Source organism: Achroia grisella, unplaced genomic scaffold (assembly GCF_030625045.1).
Source record: "Achroia grisella isolate CSIRO2021 unplaced genomic scaffold, CSIRO_AGI_Agris_v1 utg2156, whole genome shotgun sequence".
NCBI lineage: Eukaryota > Metazoa > Arthropoda > Insecta > Lepidoptera > Pyralidae > Achroia > Achroia grisella.
The window spans coordinates 89,970-108,916 of record NW_026712714.1 but is presented as its reverse complement, the minus strand read 5'-3'; the positions used below and the strand labels follow the sequence as shown (position 1 = coordinate 108,916).

The following is an 18,947-nucleotide window of genomic DNA, read 5'->3' as shown; positions in this document are numbered from 1 at the left end:
TGATCAGAAAACTCTTTATATTTTAATTATTTGTAATAATTATAGAATGTATTATTTTTTACTATATTCGAGCATTTAGAAAAAAAATCTATACAATTTTATTTCAAAGATTTGGACATTCTCTGCTAAAAAATGTTGCCATGTTCTGTGTACTCCCGTCCCCCTCTGTCCCACCCCGCCTTCGCCCGTCATCCGTCATTCATTCATTCATAATTTTATTTATGTAATTCAAAATAGAAATTCTAAATTATTAATTATAAATTTATAATTTTACAATTTAGTACAAAGTTATAGTTAAGTGACCACAATGGGTACCGTTTATGCAAAGGTATTATGTATATACATTTATATTTTACTTTTAATAAAAAAGGTTATATTGTGAGATTTTTAATAATTAAATTAATAAAGAAATATAAAGTTACTGTTATGACTATATGAAAATTAAATGATACTAAATTTTATAATTGGTATATCTGATTAAATTAAAATATTAATTCAAATCATTTTAATTATCTGGCTTATCTAAACAGCTGATAAGATCAACAGAAACAATAAGTATTATGACTTTGAGTATAATATACATTTCAATAAGGCGCGAAAACCGTAATTTTATTCATTGGATTATTTTTTAATGGCAAGGTGTTCATGTTTGCACCAATGGTACACACCAGTGAAGGATCAGTAAATGATGAAATTATGGAAAATTATGGTAATCACTATGAATATCATAATATGTCACACTTGCTGCTTGTCACATTTGTGTGGTGGATAGTAATACATACATAAACTCTTCTCTATTCTCTACTTTTAACCTCTCATCTGGTCCATTGTGCATGTTATTATATTCATACATAGGAATAGAAACAATCTTTATGCAAATAAACTTAATATAAACACTTTTGAATAGATATATTTTTTATTTTTCTGCTCATACAGAAATAAACTTGTGTGTTGCTTTTTTAAATAGAAAATAAATCAAGATATATTATATCTATTAAGTATATCTTGATTTATTTTGTTACTCAAATAATTATTTATTTAATGCCAACTTTGCTATTTGGCAGTTTGTATTCACACACAATTCTTGAAAATGGAATTATTTAATTAATAAAAAATGGATAAATCAAGATGATGCCGTCACATGTCTGGACATTTTAGTGAGCATGGCTACTCAAATAATACCAACATATATATATGCACTTCCAGGCAGAGCATGGCGAGAAGGAGGTGGGTGGTGGGTTATTTGAATTTGAGGAGCCCATTGAGCTGGACGAGGACCCAATACCAAAGCCTGCCATCAAATTAGGTGGTGTTCGGGTATGTGAACATTGTTATTACCATCATAATATAACATATCATCCGTTAAATAGAAAAATGTCAGTATTCAAAATGTACATTATTTACGAGACAAGCATTTAAAGTTTCTTAAATTTATTTAAATTATTTTTTCCTTTAGAGTTTTACACAGAAGTGTTATAAATCATTTTAAAAGTATTTATATAATGATAAATTTAATTGACTTATATAAAAGGAGGCAATTCTAGCTTCTAATTTTGAAAAATGTCATTTTCCTATTTAATCGATGATATATTATGCTTTCTGATTAGATATAAATCAGAATTGAATGACCAATTTATGGAAGAATAAAAAAACTTTATTTATCTGGAAACCTAGTACAGTGTGTCTATGACTGACTGCACACAAAGATTCTGCCTGCATTATTGAAAGAAAACCCAGAAAAAATACCGAAATGGTACAGCAATCTGATATTACGCCGACCCCGATAGATAGGATAAAGAAGCAGATGATGATGATGGTACAGCAATCTGAGAAAATAGCTATTACTGTTTCTGTTATTATAAAGTGAACATAACAATAATATGTGATTAGTCCAAATCAACTTGTCAGTTAGAAATAATAATTGTTAAAAGTCAGTCAGAATTGTGTGAGTTATGTTTCTACTCTAGTTTGTGAATTGCATATGCTACAGTACCCATATTGTATGAGTCCACAACAATATAATATTATTATTATCTGTAGTTCTGTATTAAAAAAACTTGTTGTCTACACTGTCCCTTTTGCTGACAATTGCATAAAATTAAGTATGTCAAACATTATAGGCCAGTTTTCTCTTCCCTATATATATATATATATATATCTCAATGAATATATATATCTCAATCACTTAATTTTTAATCTGATTTCATGTGCATCATTTTAAGATTGCCCATATCCTGTGTTGGCATTTGTTTGTGTCTATACATTTTTTCTGTATCCAGGCACGTGTAGACCGCGTGCACGTGGATGGCTTAAACAGAACGAAAGATGACGTCATAAAGAGCACAGTGGACGAGCTGTTCCACGCCACAGACTTTGAGGATGTCATACTGAAGGCTCACAAGGTATTGTGTTTATTTATGTAAATTGTATACGCTATAATAGATATAATGTACATCCTTCTCTAAATATATATAACTCAAAGTTGACTGACATAGTGATCTATCAACGCACAGTCCAAACCACTGGACGGATCGTGCTGAAATTTGGCATGCAAGTAGATGTTATGACGTAGGCATCCCCTAAGAAAGGATTTTGATAAATTCCACCCCTAAGGGGATAAATTAACACGAGCGAAGCCGCGGGCAAAAGCTAGTCATAAATAAACTTAACACTTTTGAATAGATGTTCTTTATGATGTTAAAAAGATGTCCCAGATTTATAATAAGATGATTAAAAAGAAATTATAAAAAAATATTACATCAAAGAGACTATCAAATATTTTCTTGTAGCAACTCGTGCGACATCCGCATGCAACTCCGCATCGATTATTGCGGATGCGTAAGTGGTTGCGGATGTCTAAATTAATGTGGAAATTCCGCATTTGCGTATTCGCGACATCCCTGCTGTATACTAGCGGCAGTTATCATTACATTTGTTACAGCCAGGTGGATCTTTCCATATAACTTTAGATTTTATATTCTACTAAGATGTCTCTAAGTATTGCTTAAAAAAAGTCAATAGGTCTTTTATGAGAATAGGTACAAAAATATACAATAATATACCAAAGGATATATTGGAATTACCCTTAAATAAATTCAACATATCTGTTAAATCATATTTATTGAGCAAAGCCTCACTAAACGATTACTTGAATGACGAGCGTGCATCGCAATAGTTGTACATGCACGGGATTTTCATTTAATATTAGACATAGACACCTATATAAATATACATTATTAATAAACTGGCTTTTAAAAAAAATAATTCAATTGAGTTTCTTACCAGTTCTTTTCAATTGGATCTATATACGGAACAGGACGGTAGGGAAAAAATTAAAATTTTAATGTAAACATTTGAAGTTCATAAGCGGCTAAAATGTCCTACATGAATAAATGATTTTGAATTTAATATGTTGTAGGTCCGCCGCGCTCTGGACTCGATGGGGTGCTTCCGTGACATTGGAGTACACATCGACGTCTCGTCCGGACCCGGCGCCACGCCCGAGGGTCTCGAGGTGACAAAAGTTATTTGAAATACTCGTGTGCCAATATGTGGAATGAACCTGCCGAGGTTTTCTCTAGAAACTACAGCATGAGGCTTTTCAAGGACTTATTAAGGTTTCTTAAGAGTTGGGACGTGACACTCTTGTTGTAGCAGACGTCCTACATACGTAGTAGTCCTACGACGTAGGCTATAGTGACCGTTTACCACCAGATGGGCAGTATGGTTGACTGCCACAATTGGTATAAAAAACATACACTTTGCATAAGCACAAAGTTATTCTATTTTTGCAAGTTTTCATGCAAATTTAATTGTAGGTCTTCGTAGTGCTTCTAACGTGCAAATTTGTTAATGCCAATACCCAGCTCATGTTACTTGCCAATAAATTCGTTTCCTATACTGGATGGGAAGTATTTTTTTCAATTTATTCATTACAAAAAAAAATCGGATAAAAATTGTAAATTCTTTATTAAAATGAACTTCAATTACAGCACTTTTGAATAGACATTTCTATATTACCGCTCATTCTGAACGCTGCCCCATTATAAGAAGAACGAGCAAGGAACTTGCTTGTTGCTCTGTTACTTTACTTTTTCAAGTTGATATCCTAAACTCTGACTCTTATTTATCGAAAGGTATTATTATTTTTATAACGATTATAGATTTTTCAGAAAATGTTAAATAACATAGACCTATTAATCATTCACATCATCATCATCATCTGCTTCTTCCTTATCCCATTTATTTGGGGTCGGCGTAATATGTTTTTCTCTTCCATTCATCTCTGTTCGCAGTCATTCCGTTATTTACTCCCTTTCTCACCATATCATCTTTCACACAGTCCATCCATCTCTTTTTCGGTCTTCCTCTACCCTTATAACCATCCACATTCATATGTAACACCGTCCTTAGGATATGATCTTCATTCCTACGCATTACATGCCCATCATTCACATATTACTAATATTATAAACGCGAAAGTTCGTTCGTATGGAAGAGACTACTGCATGAGGCTTTTCAAGAACATATTAAGGTTTCTTAAAAGTCGGCCCGTGTCACCCTTGTTGAACAACTAGGGGTCAAAAAGCTATTGAAACTACCATTCAATAAGGACGATACAGGTTTTAAATTAAAAAAAAAGGACTACAGAGAGGTCATTAGAACCAAAAATATCTTATAGCGCCATTTACATTTGTATGGATGGATGTTTGTTACTCTTTCACGCAATAACTACTGAATGGATTTTGGTGAAACTCTACAGTAATATAGCTTATACATCATGTTAGATCTACAATGACAGTCACTGGCAGTTTTTATATTCGTTTATCCATATTTAAAATAATAATAATAATGAAGCATTTATTCAGATATTAACTGTTTAAAATTTCACATTTCCTAACATTTATACATATATGTATATCTGTTTGTTAACAAGCATAGCTCTCCTCCAACTGTCTCCAGTGGTCTCTATTGTTAGCAGTTCTTGCCCAAGTACCAGCTGCCACCACTTTGTTATCATCTATCATCTAACCATCTTCTGTACGGTCTTCCTCTTCTCCTTTTCATATCTTCTGTGTACACGTGCATTATTGTATTACTCCATTTAAAATAAGATGTTCTTTTTATACAATTGTTTTTACCTAAATGTCGTTTAACTAAAGTTAGTAATTCGTTTTATGGCAATTGCGTAAGGTTTTACAACAAAATACCAGAGTCTGTTATAAATCTGCCAGAAAAAAGATTTAAATGTCAAATAAAACAGTTCCTTTCCAAAAAAGCTTACTATAAAATTGAAGAATTCGTTAACGATAATAATGTTTTTATAGAAAAACTTTAAATCCATAGCACTGACAATATTATCTGATTACACTAATAATGAGTGCGTAGCGATTTCTATGTTTATTTTCGCATGCCTCTTACTTGTTATATTGTAATTATTTATATAAAAAAACATCTATTAAAAAGAGCAACATAAAAGTTTCTTGCTCATTCTTCTTGTAATGAATCTGCATTCCGAATGAGTGGTAGAATCAAAATATGACTATTCAAAAGTGCTTGTAATGAGTTTATTTGAATAAAGATTATTTCTATTTCTATTTTATTATTACTTCTGTCTATGCGCGCTGATATAATAAATGTATATATGTATACAAGCATCTCACTATTTTCATTCATTTTCACTCATCTCGAATAATATATAGGTTATAATTTAAAAAGATTTTATGGAAATTGGGTGAAATAATAAATGTAAAGAAAGTGTGGACAGCTAGTAGTTTATAAATTCTTGTAGTGACGTTATCAAGTACCAATTGAATGTTATTTGTGTTTTGTGCTTCATATACAGGTGACGTTCCAAGTGAAGGAACTGTCGCGGATAGTGGGCGGCGTGAACACGACGGTCAGCGAAAACGAAGGAAACCTAGTACTAGGTGAGATCTTATATTTGATTTGATTTATTTATTTCTCCACAAAAACATAATGGCAACAATAGCTGTAACTTTTACAATAAGATGGTTAAATTTATTATTATAATAGATTTGCTGTGAGGAGCTGTGTCTGAAATAGGTATAATCTGTAATACAGGTCACCAGGCCATTTATTAATTTTATTTATTTATTAAAACTTGAAACACTGGCTACTCGCCCCGGCTTCGCCCGGGTGTACATATATTATACATATAAACCTTCCTCTTGAATCACTCTATCTATTAAAATAAATCGCTTCAAAATCCGTTGCGTAGTTTTAAAGATTTAAGCATAGGGACGGACAGACAGCGACAGCGACTTTGTTTTATACTATGTAATGATTAATTATGGTCTAATTTCCACTAGTATTAATAAATGTAGAATGTATATATACGGCCGTCTTTCACCTATTAGAGATCCTGGGCACTTTAGAATAATGGGGGCCCTATGACCATAGTAATAAAGCACTATTTTGTTAAAATAGACAAAGTCCTTTTTGAACATGACTTAATATGGGCATGCCTTCAGAACAAACCAGGAAATAAAATAATTTTAAAAAGTCGTTTTGTGATGAGGAGTTCAAGTTCTTGCTAGACATTTATAAATTGACTATAGTCGGTAAGTATTTGTTAAGACTGATTTTCAGGCGAGAGTAGAGTAACTATCGGTTATCGTTTGGCAATGGAGTAGGGCCTAGACTAGACCAGGGGGGCCACAATCCATCGCGGGGCCTTGGACACGTGTACAATGTGCCCCGTGGAGGGGCATGGATATAGTAGGTAGTATTGTGGTCTGTGAACAGGTGTGAAGATGCCGAACGTGCTGGGCCGCGGGGAGCGCGTGCAGGCCGAGTACAGTATGGGCTACCGTAGCTCCTCCAACTTCAGCGTGGCCGCCACCAAGCCCTACCCGCAGAAGCCGCTCGTGCCAGTGTATGTATACATTGTACATACACTATACTAAACACCACACCACACGCATATGTATGTAAGAGCGCGTATTGATATCGGATGACTCATCGTCACGATTATATAAATAATAAACACTTTTATCAAATTCCTAAGATACATCAGGTGTTACGGTTACACATAGAAAGAGAATTATTCTTTTTTTCGGACTACTCTAATGCTGTCGGCCGCAGCTGGCCTTTACAGCTTCACTGGACGATAGGGGGCGAGTGCAGATGGCACTCCAAACCAAAGGACTTATGGAGCGGCTGAAGGACAACTCCCGCCTGACGGATACGAATTTAGTCTAAGGGCACGGCTAGGGGTTCAAACCTCGGCTCAGGCCGTTGTAGTGGCTCGTATAGGATGAAGTGAAACCACTCATTTAGTCGTATTCGTGGATGGCTTTATTTCGAATAATTTACAACTTGTGTGCATAAAATTATGAATAGAATATAATAGAATAGAAAATCATTTATTCAAATAAACTTAATTTAAGCACTTTTGAATAGTCATAACAATTTGTTTTTTATCTACCACTCGTTCGGAAAGCTGTCTTATCACAAGAAGAACGAGCAAGAAACTTGTGTGTTGCTCTTTTAAATAATCCTTGTTAGTTTACATTTACAAGTCGAAACGTGTGAATACAAACTACCAACAAGCACTATTTTTTTAGTATACTATACAAACTGGTGATTTTATTAATTGAGTGAGAAGGCAATACGAGTGCGCTCCTGCTCGCACCGGGTTTATAAGCAAGGCGATCGCGTTGCTGTATTACACCAATCGTGTGTGCTGCCACACCGTCGTAATATCGATCCCTGTTTGAGGTGGATTGGGGATCGATCAGAGGGGAGAATTATTCAAATACCGACATCCGTATTTATAGACCGAAATCAGGGTAGTAGGGGATATAACGGTTATATGGTCCTTCTTGAAAACACTCATCATTCTGTAGTCTCTGAAAAAAATGTTGTGTGTGTGTGTGCAGTATCACGGCAACAGTGTACCAACAGAACCACGAGTACCCGTGGTCCGGGTACCGGCTGCTCGACCGCGGCCTGCTGCTCGACCTCGCGTTTAGGACTTCGCCCGCGGTTAGTAATTTTTTTTAAATAACTCTAATAACAATCAAGTTCAGGGTTGATGGTGAATGGCAACCGTCGCCAAATATTTTTTTATTGGGTTGTTTGGGCTATTGTCAGGTGACTGTAGCACCTGTAGCACTGCCACCTACATAGATCTATTGTGCTCGCCCTTTTTCAGAGTTCACTACCTAAACCCATCAAGGACGAGAATTGAAAGATATTCTTAGGAGCGATTGTTTTTATCTCCTCAGGAAAGAGTGTAAACTTTACAAAGGAGATATTTCGTTTATGCATGAGTGGGCTACAACCACTAAGATGTGTAGTGGCGTTTCCTCTTCAGTTTGTCAAAATCTGCAGATTTTTGTTGTGCATAAGCATATGTTTGTTCAATTTGCAGTGTGTACATGAACAGTAGACTAAATGCGGAAAATAGAATCCAACATACATATATATGAACACTCAGAACGTCATGTCGTTCACGCAGTCTTTGATCAAATGTATGTACTAAAAAATTTGAAGGACTAAGGTGCCATGCCCAGCCCCGGATATTCATTTCCTTCGAGGCGGGAGAAAAATTAAACAATACAGCCTTCTAGGACTCCTCTCGATCTCCTAGCCTCGCTGGCCATGCCTCTGTGTAATAATATGTAAACTGTAATTTCAGTAAGTAAAAACAAAAATCGCTGTAAAAGTCGCGAGTCTAATAGAATGGCGTCAGGTAATAGAATGATCGAACCTGTCGCAATAACAGGGGAGAAAAGAAGATCGTTGGCAGTGTGGATTGATGATCTTATTGCTAGCAATGTACCATGTCAGGGTGACGTCCAATCGGTACCCCCTGGAAAACGTGATAAATTCTTGGTGATTTGTCACGACGGGCTAACCGACCTGATCTCATACTCGTCTTATCATCCTCCGCTGGTGCCCCGTAAACTGTTAGCGCAGCTGGGTGCACCGTTTTATTATCATCCATAAAAAATACGAAGGAACAGTACCAATGTAGAAAATACACCCTAAAAAAGATTGATCTTTTTCATCAAGGTTGATCTTTTTTCAGGATGTATGAGGATGGAGGAGGAGCATGTTGATCAAACATCCTGAAAAATTGAGCAGAGGATGATCCGCGTTTCCGTGGTGTTTGTGATTGTCTGTTGGCAACACTGCTGCTGTTGATTGGCGAGACAATATTAACAGACAATTGTACCCAATCTTTTGACAATTTACATAAAGAATATGTCTGCTTGTATGTTTTTATTAAACTATGTATTGTACCACAGACAACACACAACCTGCAGTGGGAGGGGCTCGTGCGGGATACCTCAGTGCTCAGTAAAACAACCAGTTTTAAAGTCCGAGAGAGCAGCGGTGAGTGTTACTTGCATCGTGGATTCGTTGTAATCAATTCGGTACCGTTTTCGTGTAGGTTGCAGGATCGGTACCTCAGATAAATAGATAGTTTGTTTACTTTTATGTCACAATAAAATATACGTGTATTATTTATGATTAGCTGTACCCCGGACTTTGTCGACGTAGAATTTAACTTTATGTTTTTTGTTGCGGGTAAATAATAAGATGTTGCTGGTCGAGACGATGTATTTTACAGATGATGATAAACTGATAATATGTACATAGAAATAATGATTTTATATACTAAATAAAAATAGGAAAATGTAAGGTGGGGTGACACAGTTTAGATACAGCAGTGCCTAGTAGACAATATTGAATGCAATTACTATTTTATGTATCCAGGTGACTGTGTCCCATATTTTTTAAATAAAAGTAGTCTAAGTTACTCCTTACTACATCAGCTACCTGCCAAAAAAAATCCCGTCAAAATCGGTCCAGCTATTTTAAAGATTAGCCGGAACAAACAAACAGACAGGCAGATAGACAAAAATTGTAAAAAATGCTATTTTGGTATTTTGGCGTATTTATATTCATATGCACGTAGTAAATAACGGTTATTTCAATATTAGAAACAGACACTCCAATTGTATCTACACGTATAGATGTATAGATATAAGTATGCGCGTGTGGCGGTGCAGGTCCGCAGATGAAGTCTGTGGTACGTCACATGGTGGGCGTGGACCACCGCGACGACCCAATCTTCCCGACGCGCGGCGCCAGCGTGCAGTTCACCAGCTCGCTGGCCGGGCTCGGAGGCGGCGTCGCGCATCTCAAGACCGAGCTCACTGCGCAGGCGCACGCGCCCCTCACCCGCCACCTGGTAACTACGACTACACACGCCCACACCACTCGTAAACCAGCCTGGGGCCCTGGCCACACAACAATTCGGGACCCTTTTGGAAAGTAAAAGAACACATTAGGTAAGGCGAGGTCGGCGTAGTATATGCCTTGTAAGTACCTTCTGATAAAACTGTAGTGTGCCCGACAAAAATCTTTTGAGAATAAGTGTGTGAGAAAAATTGTCGGACCTTCGGGGGCCCTCTAAGAAGGGAGGGCCCCGTGCCCTTATGGTAAAAACGGTATTGTCCCTATCACTATAGTAATAATGCACTATTTTGTTACAACAGACAAAGTCATTTTTGAACATGATTCTTTAGAGATGTATATAAGGATATCCTACCTTCAAAATAAATCAGGAAAAAAATGTGATGAGAGGTTCAAGTACTTGCTAGACATTTTAAAAAATTAATAAGAATGAACAAATTGATCATAGTCAGTAAGTATTTGTTAAGACTGATTTTCAGGCGAGAATAGAGCTATCGGTTATCGTTTGGTAATGGAGTAGGGACTAAACTAGACTAGGGGTTCTTAATCTATCACGGGGCCCTGGGCACGTACCCAGTGTGTCCAGTGAAGAAGAGGGACTTGGATACCTATCACCACCAATGATTAGAGGAAAGGAGATTGTTAGTAATATGAACTAATAATCCTATTGCTAACAAAGTACTATGTCAGGATCACCTCCAAGCGGTTCCTTCTAGAAACAATCGTGATAAATTTCTGGTGAATTTGTCACGATGTGCTAACTGACTTAACCTCATGCTCATCTTATCATCGTCCACTGGTGCCCCGCCAGCGTAAATCGTTAGCGTGGGCGTGAGTATTCCATTATCATCCATAAAACGAGTGTATCCGAGGTGATGTGAAGTGTCCGGGTGCAGGTGGTGAGCGTGGGGTGCGCGGCGGGGGTGCTGCACGACATGTTCGGCACGGAGCTGCCCGACCGGCTGTTCCTGGGCGGCCCCACGTCGCTGCGGGGCTTCGGGCAGCGGGGGGTCGGGCCGCACCACCACCGGGTCGCCACCGGCGGCCGCGCCTACTGGGCGGGGGCGCTGCACGTGTGGGCTCCGCTGCCGTTCGTGTCGGGCCGCAGCCCCGTGGCCGGACTCTTCCGCTCGCACCTGTTCCTCAACGCCGGCAGCCTCGCACCGCCAGGTCGGCGGCTCGTTTACTTTCTCGATGTCACTAGATACTATACTACACTATATTTTCAACACATTTGTAAATTAGTTTACCATTACCACAGATAACATAATTTACCATTACCATTTTAAGATTAGAAATATTTTTTGTATGTCAACAAAAAATATAAATCAATATTTATATTTTTCGTCGACATGGATTAGAGTAGATAATCAGTTTCATCCACATCGATAGAAAATATTACTATAACATTACTACAACGTCGTCATCATCATCATTAAATGATGACGACGGTGTTAATGATGATGATGTCATTATCATAATTTACATCATCATTATCGTTACCGTCATCAAATAAAATCATACGCACATCGTTATAGTAAAATCATATTAATACAAGATGCGGTTGGTTAACTGGCTCATTTAGACAAGCTGTGATTATTATAATAGGTATTATTCATAACATAATTTTATGCTTGGTAATCTTAAGGTTTTATTAGTAAACTAATCAAATAATAATCATCACGCATAATTTAAAGATGCAAAACGCACGAGCGAGCGGCGCTCCGGACTTTCTCGTTCTTTTTGTGTAAGACATGCATTTTCTATGCATGTCTGAGAAAGTCGTGCATGAAAGAACGTGTGGTGTGGAGGTAATAATAGTGGTGCGGTGCGTGTGCAGAGGCGGGCGCGGGGTGGCAGGCGCTGGCGGAGGCGCGGGTGGCGGCGGGCGCGGGGCTGGCGCTGCGCCTCGGACGCGCCGCGCGCCTCGAGCTCAACTACTGCCTGCCGCTGCGGGCCCGCCCCGGGGACCACACCGCGCCGGGGCTGCAGTTCGGGGTCGGCGCAAACTTCCTCTAGGCCCACACCCGCCACCCGCCACCCGCCTCACGACTGCTGCAGGTAATGTTCAGGCCGCACACTGTCCCCTCGACTACTATCGGTAATGTTCTAGCCGCACACTGTCCCCTCGACTACTACCGGTAATGTTCTATCCGCACACTGTCCCCTCGACTACTATCGATAATGTTCTAGCCGCACACTGTCCCCTCGACTACTATCGATAATGTTCTAGCCGCACACTAATGTTCTAGCCCGCACACTGTCCCCTCGACTACTATTGATAATGTTCTAGCCGCACACTGTCCCCTCGACTACTACCGGTAATGTTCTAGCCGCACACTGTCCCCTCGACTACTACCGGTAATGTTCTAGCCGCACACTGTCCCCTCGACTACTATTGATAATGTTCTAGCCGCACACTGTCCCCTCGACTACTATTGATAATGTTCTAGCCGCACACTGTCCCCTCGACTACTATCGATAATGTTCTAGCCGCACACTGTCCCCTCGACTACTATCGATAATGTTCTAGCCGCACACTGTCCCCTCGACTACTATCGGTAATGTTCTAGCCGCACACTGTCCCCTCGACTAACCGCGCTCGCTCTAACCGCTCTAATAACAAGCAATAATATTTTACTACGTCTTATATATAAATCACATACCCAATGTAATTTCAACGTCGACTGCCGACAGTCGATACCACCTAATATTTCACCTGCAATCCTAATTCCTTTAATAATAATGACAATATAATAATAATAAATTTTGATATTGTCGGGAATAATTCAGTGTTTTTTTCGCTAGATGGCTCTACTTGTAATTTTGTTTAATACAGTTTCCTAGATTCAGCGGTGTTTCATTTTTATAATAAGACCAGCTTTTGCCCGCGGCTTCGCTTAATTTAGCCCGCGTTAATTTATCCCCTTAGGGGTGGAATTTATCAAAATCCTTTCTTAGGGAATGCCTACGTCATAACATCTACCTGCATGCCAAATTTCAGCCCGATCCGTCCAGTTGTTTGGCGTTGATAGATCACTATGTCAGTCACCTTTGAGTTATATATATTTAGAAAAAGCAGTAATTAGGTAATCAGATATAATTAATTAAAATTATTAATTGCATAAAAAAGTTTCGTCTATCTAGATGAAAAAAATTATTACGATTTCCCAACTGACCAAACCTAGTTCTACATATATAAAATTAAGATATTAAAGTCGTCTGTGTGATCACGGCACTGACGACTAGTACTCAATACACAAACGCTAACTAGATGGCGCTGTGAGAATTGTCCAGGAAAAAATAATAAGTATTATGTATTTGACTAAATTTTATTAATGTGTACAGATAACAGACTATTATTACTAAACTATCGTGTCGCCAGAATCAGTTTGACCTCTACAATTAGGTACCTATTAAACACAAACTATTGAACGAATTTTGATGAAACTTTACATTAATATAGCTTATCCATCAGACTAACACATAGGCTATATTTTATTTACTTTTGTTTGTACAGAAGGAAGTCGGCGCGTCCCTCCGGGCGTCGAATGCGACACGAATTATTATGAAATGCAATGTGAACAACTGCAAACTGTGACATTCATAAATTATTATTTTGTTTTATATACTTTATGTTTTGTGAATAAATTGTTAGTGGTTACTGTAATTATTGTTAAAGTTGCAAATATTACAATGTTTATTTTAATTCATGTGCGTCATTTATTTATACTACCCACTTAGTATAAGGCTCTTCGTACACAACGCTACTCAAATTTTCGATATTCTACGATTTTATTCTCCAAGCGACTACCGCTATTGAAATCCATTGAGATTCATACACGAGTCGCGTCGCCGACGTATACGAACCTAAGAAGAAGAGTGTGCGTCATTTGTTTATACTACACACTTACTATAAGGCCCTTCGTACACAAGGCTACTCAACTCAAATCTTTAATACTCTACGATTTTGGTCTCCTTCCTAAGTTCCTTTTAAGTTTTCCTGCCTAAGTTAAGTATTATAATTATCCCAAGATATTTATTGTATATATTACAGTTATTGCTTTTAGTTATTAAGTAAAAGATCGTTATTAACAATGATGTTTATTAACTAAATAACAGTAATACAATATATATAGTTATATACAGGGTGTGCAGTATTTGTGTGGGAGTGGTCTACGTGATCCGCTGCTGGTAGAGGTTGTTGTAGTGCAGCTTGGCGCGCAGCATGTCGTCAGGTGAGGGCTCCACCGACAGCGGCGGGACCAGCGCACCAGCCACAGACCTGCGACACATCACACCAATGGAGACTGTGGTACATCAAATGAAAACAGGGGCCTGGCTTGGACTCAGGGACGTAGCTACCGCCGCATCTGCCGTATTAATTGTACGGCCCTCCCCCAACGTGCGTAATTAAAAATTAACAACCCAAATGTTTTTTTCGCAATTGATAAAAGTCATAAAAAGCAATTTCTTTTTTTCCCGCAAAAAAAAAGAAAAAGGAAAAAAATACACATATATTTACCATATTACCTATACATATAAAAAAAATTGGAGAGTCTGTTTTTAATATTAAAATAACCGTTTTTTACTACATGCATATGAATATAAATACGGTACATACACCAAAATATCATTTTTTACCATTTTTGTCTGTCTCTCTGTCTGTTTGTTCCGGCTTATCTCTGAAATGGTTACACCGATTTTAACGAGATTTTCTTTGGCAGGTAGCTGATGTAATAAGGAGTTACTTAGACTACTTTTAATTTAAAAATCTTTTATTTTAGAAAAATAAAGTTAAATTCTACGCGGAGGAAGTCGCTAGTACAGCTAGTATGTGATATAATTTGTTGGTACCGACCTGCCCTCCGCGTTGAGGAAGTTGAATGTGGAGCAGGCGTGCTCGACACCCAGCAGTTCCACGTTGAGTCCGGCCGAGCGCGCCGCACGGTACACCGCGTTCAGAGGCTCGCGCTCCTTCGTCTCCAAGCCCAGTATCTACCATTATATCATTGTAACACACACATTACACAAATATACACATGAAATCATTCATTAATTTGGAACACATTAGGTATAGCATATTCGTCTAGGTCTATTTCAACCAGAAACATCTGGCTACCTGCTACTTATAGCTTTCTTAAGTAGACCGTTACTATGAAAGTGCAAATGATATTCTTGATGTCTGTCACAATCTTTATTCTACATAAAGGTTCTATATAATACAATTCTTAATAGTAACAAATACAATTTAAATCTTCTTATATATAAAATTCTTGTGTCACAATGTTAATTACCATACTCCTCCGAAATTGCTTGACCGATTTTTATGAAATTTTATATGCATATTGAGTAGGTCTGAGAATCGTCTACTATCTATTTTTCATATCCCTAAGTGATAAGGGTTAACCGCTAATATATTTTTTTGGGGAAAAATCTTTATTTATATGTGGCATTAAAAATAAACACCACACCAAATTTTTGTCCTGCCATCAACCCAATAGGGGTTGATGGTAGGACTTTAAAAGTGATTTTAATTTATATAGCAAAACAATGTTTGCAGGGTCAGTTAGTATGAGATATAAATTTATATGGCCAGTCAGCAACAAATATAAATTAACATAAATTATGTTGGAACATTAAAATTTTAAATTTTATTAATTCAACAAAAAAATATATTTATTAAAAGGTTAATTAATATGTATATAAAAACGTCCGAATTATGTAATTTATTACTATATTGAATATATTTTCTTTATTTTTCTTAATATGAAAAGAGGTTTACATACACATCATTAATACAGTACATTTTAAGTAAGAGTTATATATATATATGACTTAATTTTTAACATTGGTTTCATAACTTACCACTAGATCAATTTTGGGTTCGAGCAGCTTGAAGAGTCGCAACGACTCCTCTGTGATCTCGTACGAGCCGCGCACCTGCCACGACAGCACGGTCCTATGGACAGAACAAAAAACTATATACAGAAACAGTAACGTGAAATGTTCATATGCATTAATAGCTTGTTAGGGCAAAAATGTGGAAGCATGTGAACAACTTGACAACTGACTTACAGTTGTACCTTTTTCATTGCTCTGGGGTTTCGATGTTCTCCAACACGTATCATTATTAATTTCAGGTTAGGAACGTCGCGCGCGCGTGTCGGTCTAGGTAAGGTGTCTTTTCAGCAGTCCACATCATGGTAGAAAAAAAGGAAAAAGAGCGTAGGCTAAATATGCCTGCCTACATTTTTGAACATAGCTTAAAGTTGTGTAAAAATTCAGTTCCTATCATGGCCCAAAAAAAGGAGGAATATTTAATAATAAAAAAAACCCAGCAAAAAAAGCTGAGAAAACAAAACATACAAATAATAATAATAATAATTGCAGGACAATTCACACAGCGCCATCTAGTCCCAAGTTAAGCTAGCTAAAGCTTGTGTTACGGGTACTAGATAAATGATACAAGTATGTAGATATTTTTTTTCATAATTACAAACATATTATACATAGAAAATACCCAGACCGATAAAAACAATAATACTCATGAATACAAATATTTGTGCCATGCGAGGATCGAACCCGCGAACACGTAAAGCGCTGTGCTAAACCGCTAGACCACTGAGGTTGTCATCGTATTTAGATGACAAGTATATGCAAACACATTCCACACACTTCCACACAATGCACTACTCATGAATTAGGATTTAGATGTTCTGAATGCATTAGACGTTTATTTTTCTATGGTATACATACTTAGAAAATATTGCCATGGGTCCCAATACTGTGACGCCATTGTTTAGCCTGAAGCCATACTGAAAGAAAAAAAATGTAACAAAATTATGTAAAATGTATGTATATCAAATAGTACTTGAACTGTATGTAGGGCCATGTGGCATACAAACACTAGGAACATAACATTTTTTTACAACTGATGCTGTGGTTTTATACAATATAGATCTAATTCTAACAGATAAAACTTATAAAAATATAGCATATACCCACACATTGCTGTATCTAAATTTCTTGAATAAAATAATATTGTGACTATAAATTGAGATGTAAGCTATCCTATCTTTCAAGTTGGATCAAATTGCACACAATGTGCAAATCAAATTTGCAATCGGTTCAGTAGTTTAGGAGTCCATTGCAGACAAACAATGTGACATGAAATTTTTATATACTATATACATACACCAAAATAACATTTTTTACTATTTTTGTCTGTCTGTCTGTTTGTTCTGGCTAATCTCTGAAATGGCTGGACCGATTTTGGCGGGACTTTTATTGGCAGGTAGCTGATATTATAAGTAGTAACTTAGGCTAATTTTATTTTAGAAAAATTCTTTAATTTAGCAAATATAAAGTTTAATTCCACGCTGACGAAGTCGCGAGTACAGCTAGTCAGAAATATAAATGGGCACAAATTTTGTTTGGTGTTTTTGCCAGATTTGATCTCGAGACTGGTAGTAAACTGCACAATGACATTAATGTTTTTATACCCAATGGAAAACATCCATTGTACCTCTCACAGACTGTGTACTCACTGTGGAATATGAATCTATCATCAGTCCCAGCTCCGTGTCCTGGTTGAGGATGCGCACTGTTGTCTTCCCTTCTCCCTCGTATGCGGCCTTGTGACGGACTACACTGCACAACAAGTATATCATGAATTATAATGAATTATATTTTAAATTAAAGTCCAATGAATTATTATAATGGGTATAACCTTAAAAATGGTTTCTTGGCCGCGGTAACAATTTGTCTAGCACTGTTTAATAACATGGTTTATTACAAATTTGATTTCTTAATTTATTTCTTTACTCTTCCTACCTAAATTATTATTATATTGTTATTGAGTAAATAAATTTTGTAATGACATAATCTGAATATTTTATTCTACAAATGTTGTTATTTCTCTGAGTTCAGTAGAAAGTCATCTAATAATTTATACAATTTTTTGATATTAAAAATTGACAAATAAACTGTTTACAATTATTATTTTACAATAAAACAATTTCAAATAAGAATTGAAACAGAAACAAAACAAGTTCCGACGGACTATAAACATGACATTGACACTTTGTTATGACATTTAGATATTCCGTTTAGGGAACAAGTAAGTCAAGTAGGTAATAACTTTTCAAATATAATCACTAATCACAAATCATATTAAATATTATTTGAATTTTATAATGTGATCGCTATAATATAATATTTATTTTATAAATATTTAAACACTTAATAAATAATGTTATTATATTTTATTAAACCGGAATCGGAAGTGCTGAAATTCGTCACACGATCATATGTTTAGTAAATGCAAAGCGTTAGATGTGCTTCAGCTTTTTAGGACGATTTTGGAATTTTTGACAAATATTCTCAATATTGGCTTCCAAATTAAGTATATATGTGAAAATTAATACTTTTTCTATTTCTTTAATATTCTAACTAATATTTATTTTTATAGAATTTTAAATTATCTGAGTGGAAACCACTGACAAATGCAATGTTGATGAAATAAAACGTGTACTGTCAAATGACGTCATATGCGGCATTCTGAACCACTGCAGATGCGCGTATTTTAAAATTTCGTCGCTACGTGATTGATTTTTGTCACAAGGTTGCGTTAAAAATGCAAAATTTATTTATTGTATTTTATTTCAAAAAATTCCTCAAAAAGCTCCTCAATTGAATCACTCGCATACGAA

General features: G+C 36.6%; 2 protein-coding genes across 2 annotated transcripts; one reads left to right on the top strand and one right to left on the bottom strand.

The window, feature by feature from the left end:
- The first annotated feature begins 188 nt into the window (after positions 1 to 188).
- On the top strand, positions 189 to 12,394 carry LOC131842324 (sorting and assembly machinery component 50 homolog A). The gene is made up of 11 exons (XM_059190863.1): positions 189 to 328; positions 1,207 to 1,317; positions 2,280 to 2,402; positions 3,419 to 3,514; positions 5,846 to 5,930; positions 6,769 to 6,898; positions 7,905 to 8,010; positions 9,279 to 9,366; positions 10,047 to 10,228; positions 11,130 to 11,403; positions 12,074 to 12,394. The coding sequence occupies exons 1-11, from the start codon at positions 308 to 310 to the stop codon at positions 12,250 to 12,252; spliced, it is 1,395 nt and encodes a 464-aa protein (XP_059046846.1). The 5' UTR covers positions 189 to 307; the 3' UTR covers positions 12,253 to 12,394.
- Positions 12,395 to 14,341: 1,947 nt separating this feature from the next.
- On the bottom strand, positions 14,342 to 18,081 carry LOC131842334 (NADH dehydrogenase [ubiquinone] 1 alpha subcomplex assembly factor 3). The gene is made up of 6 exons (XM_059190873.1): positions 17,966 to 18,081; positions 17,784 to 17,886; positions 16,993 to 17,051; positions 16,102 to 16,195; positions 15,095 to 15,231; positions 14,342 to 14,518 (listed from the first exon to the last, which is right to left on the bottom strand). The coding sequence occupies exons 1-6, from the start codon at positions 18,019 to 18,021 to the stop codon at positions 14,410 to 14,412; spliced, it is 558 nt and encodes a 185-aa protein (XP_059046856.1). The 5' UTR covers positions 18,022 to 18,081; the 3' UTR covers positions 14,342 to 14,409.
- Positions 18,082 to 18,947: the final 866 nt, after the last annotated feature.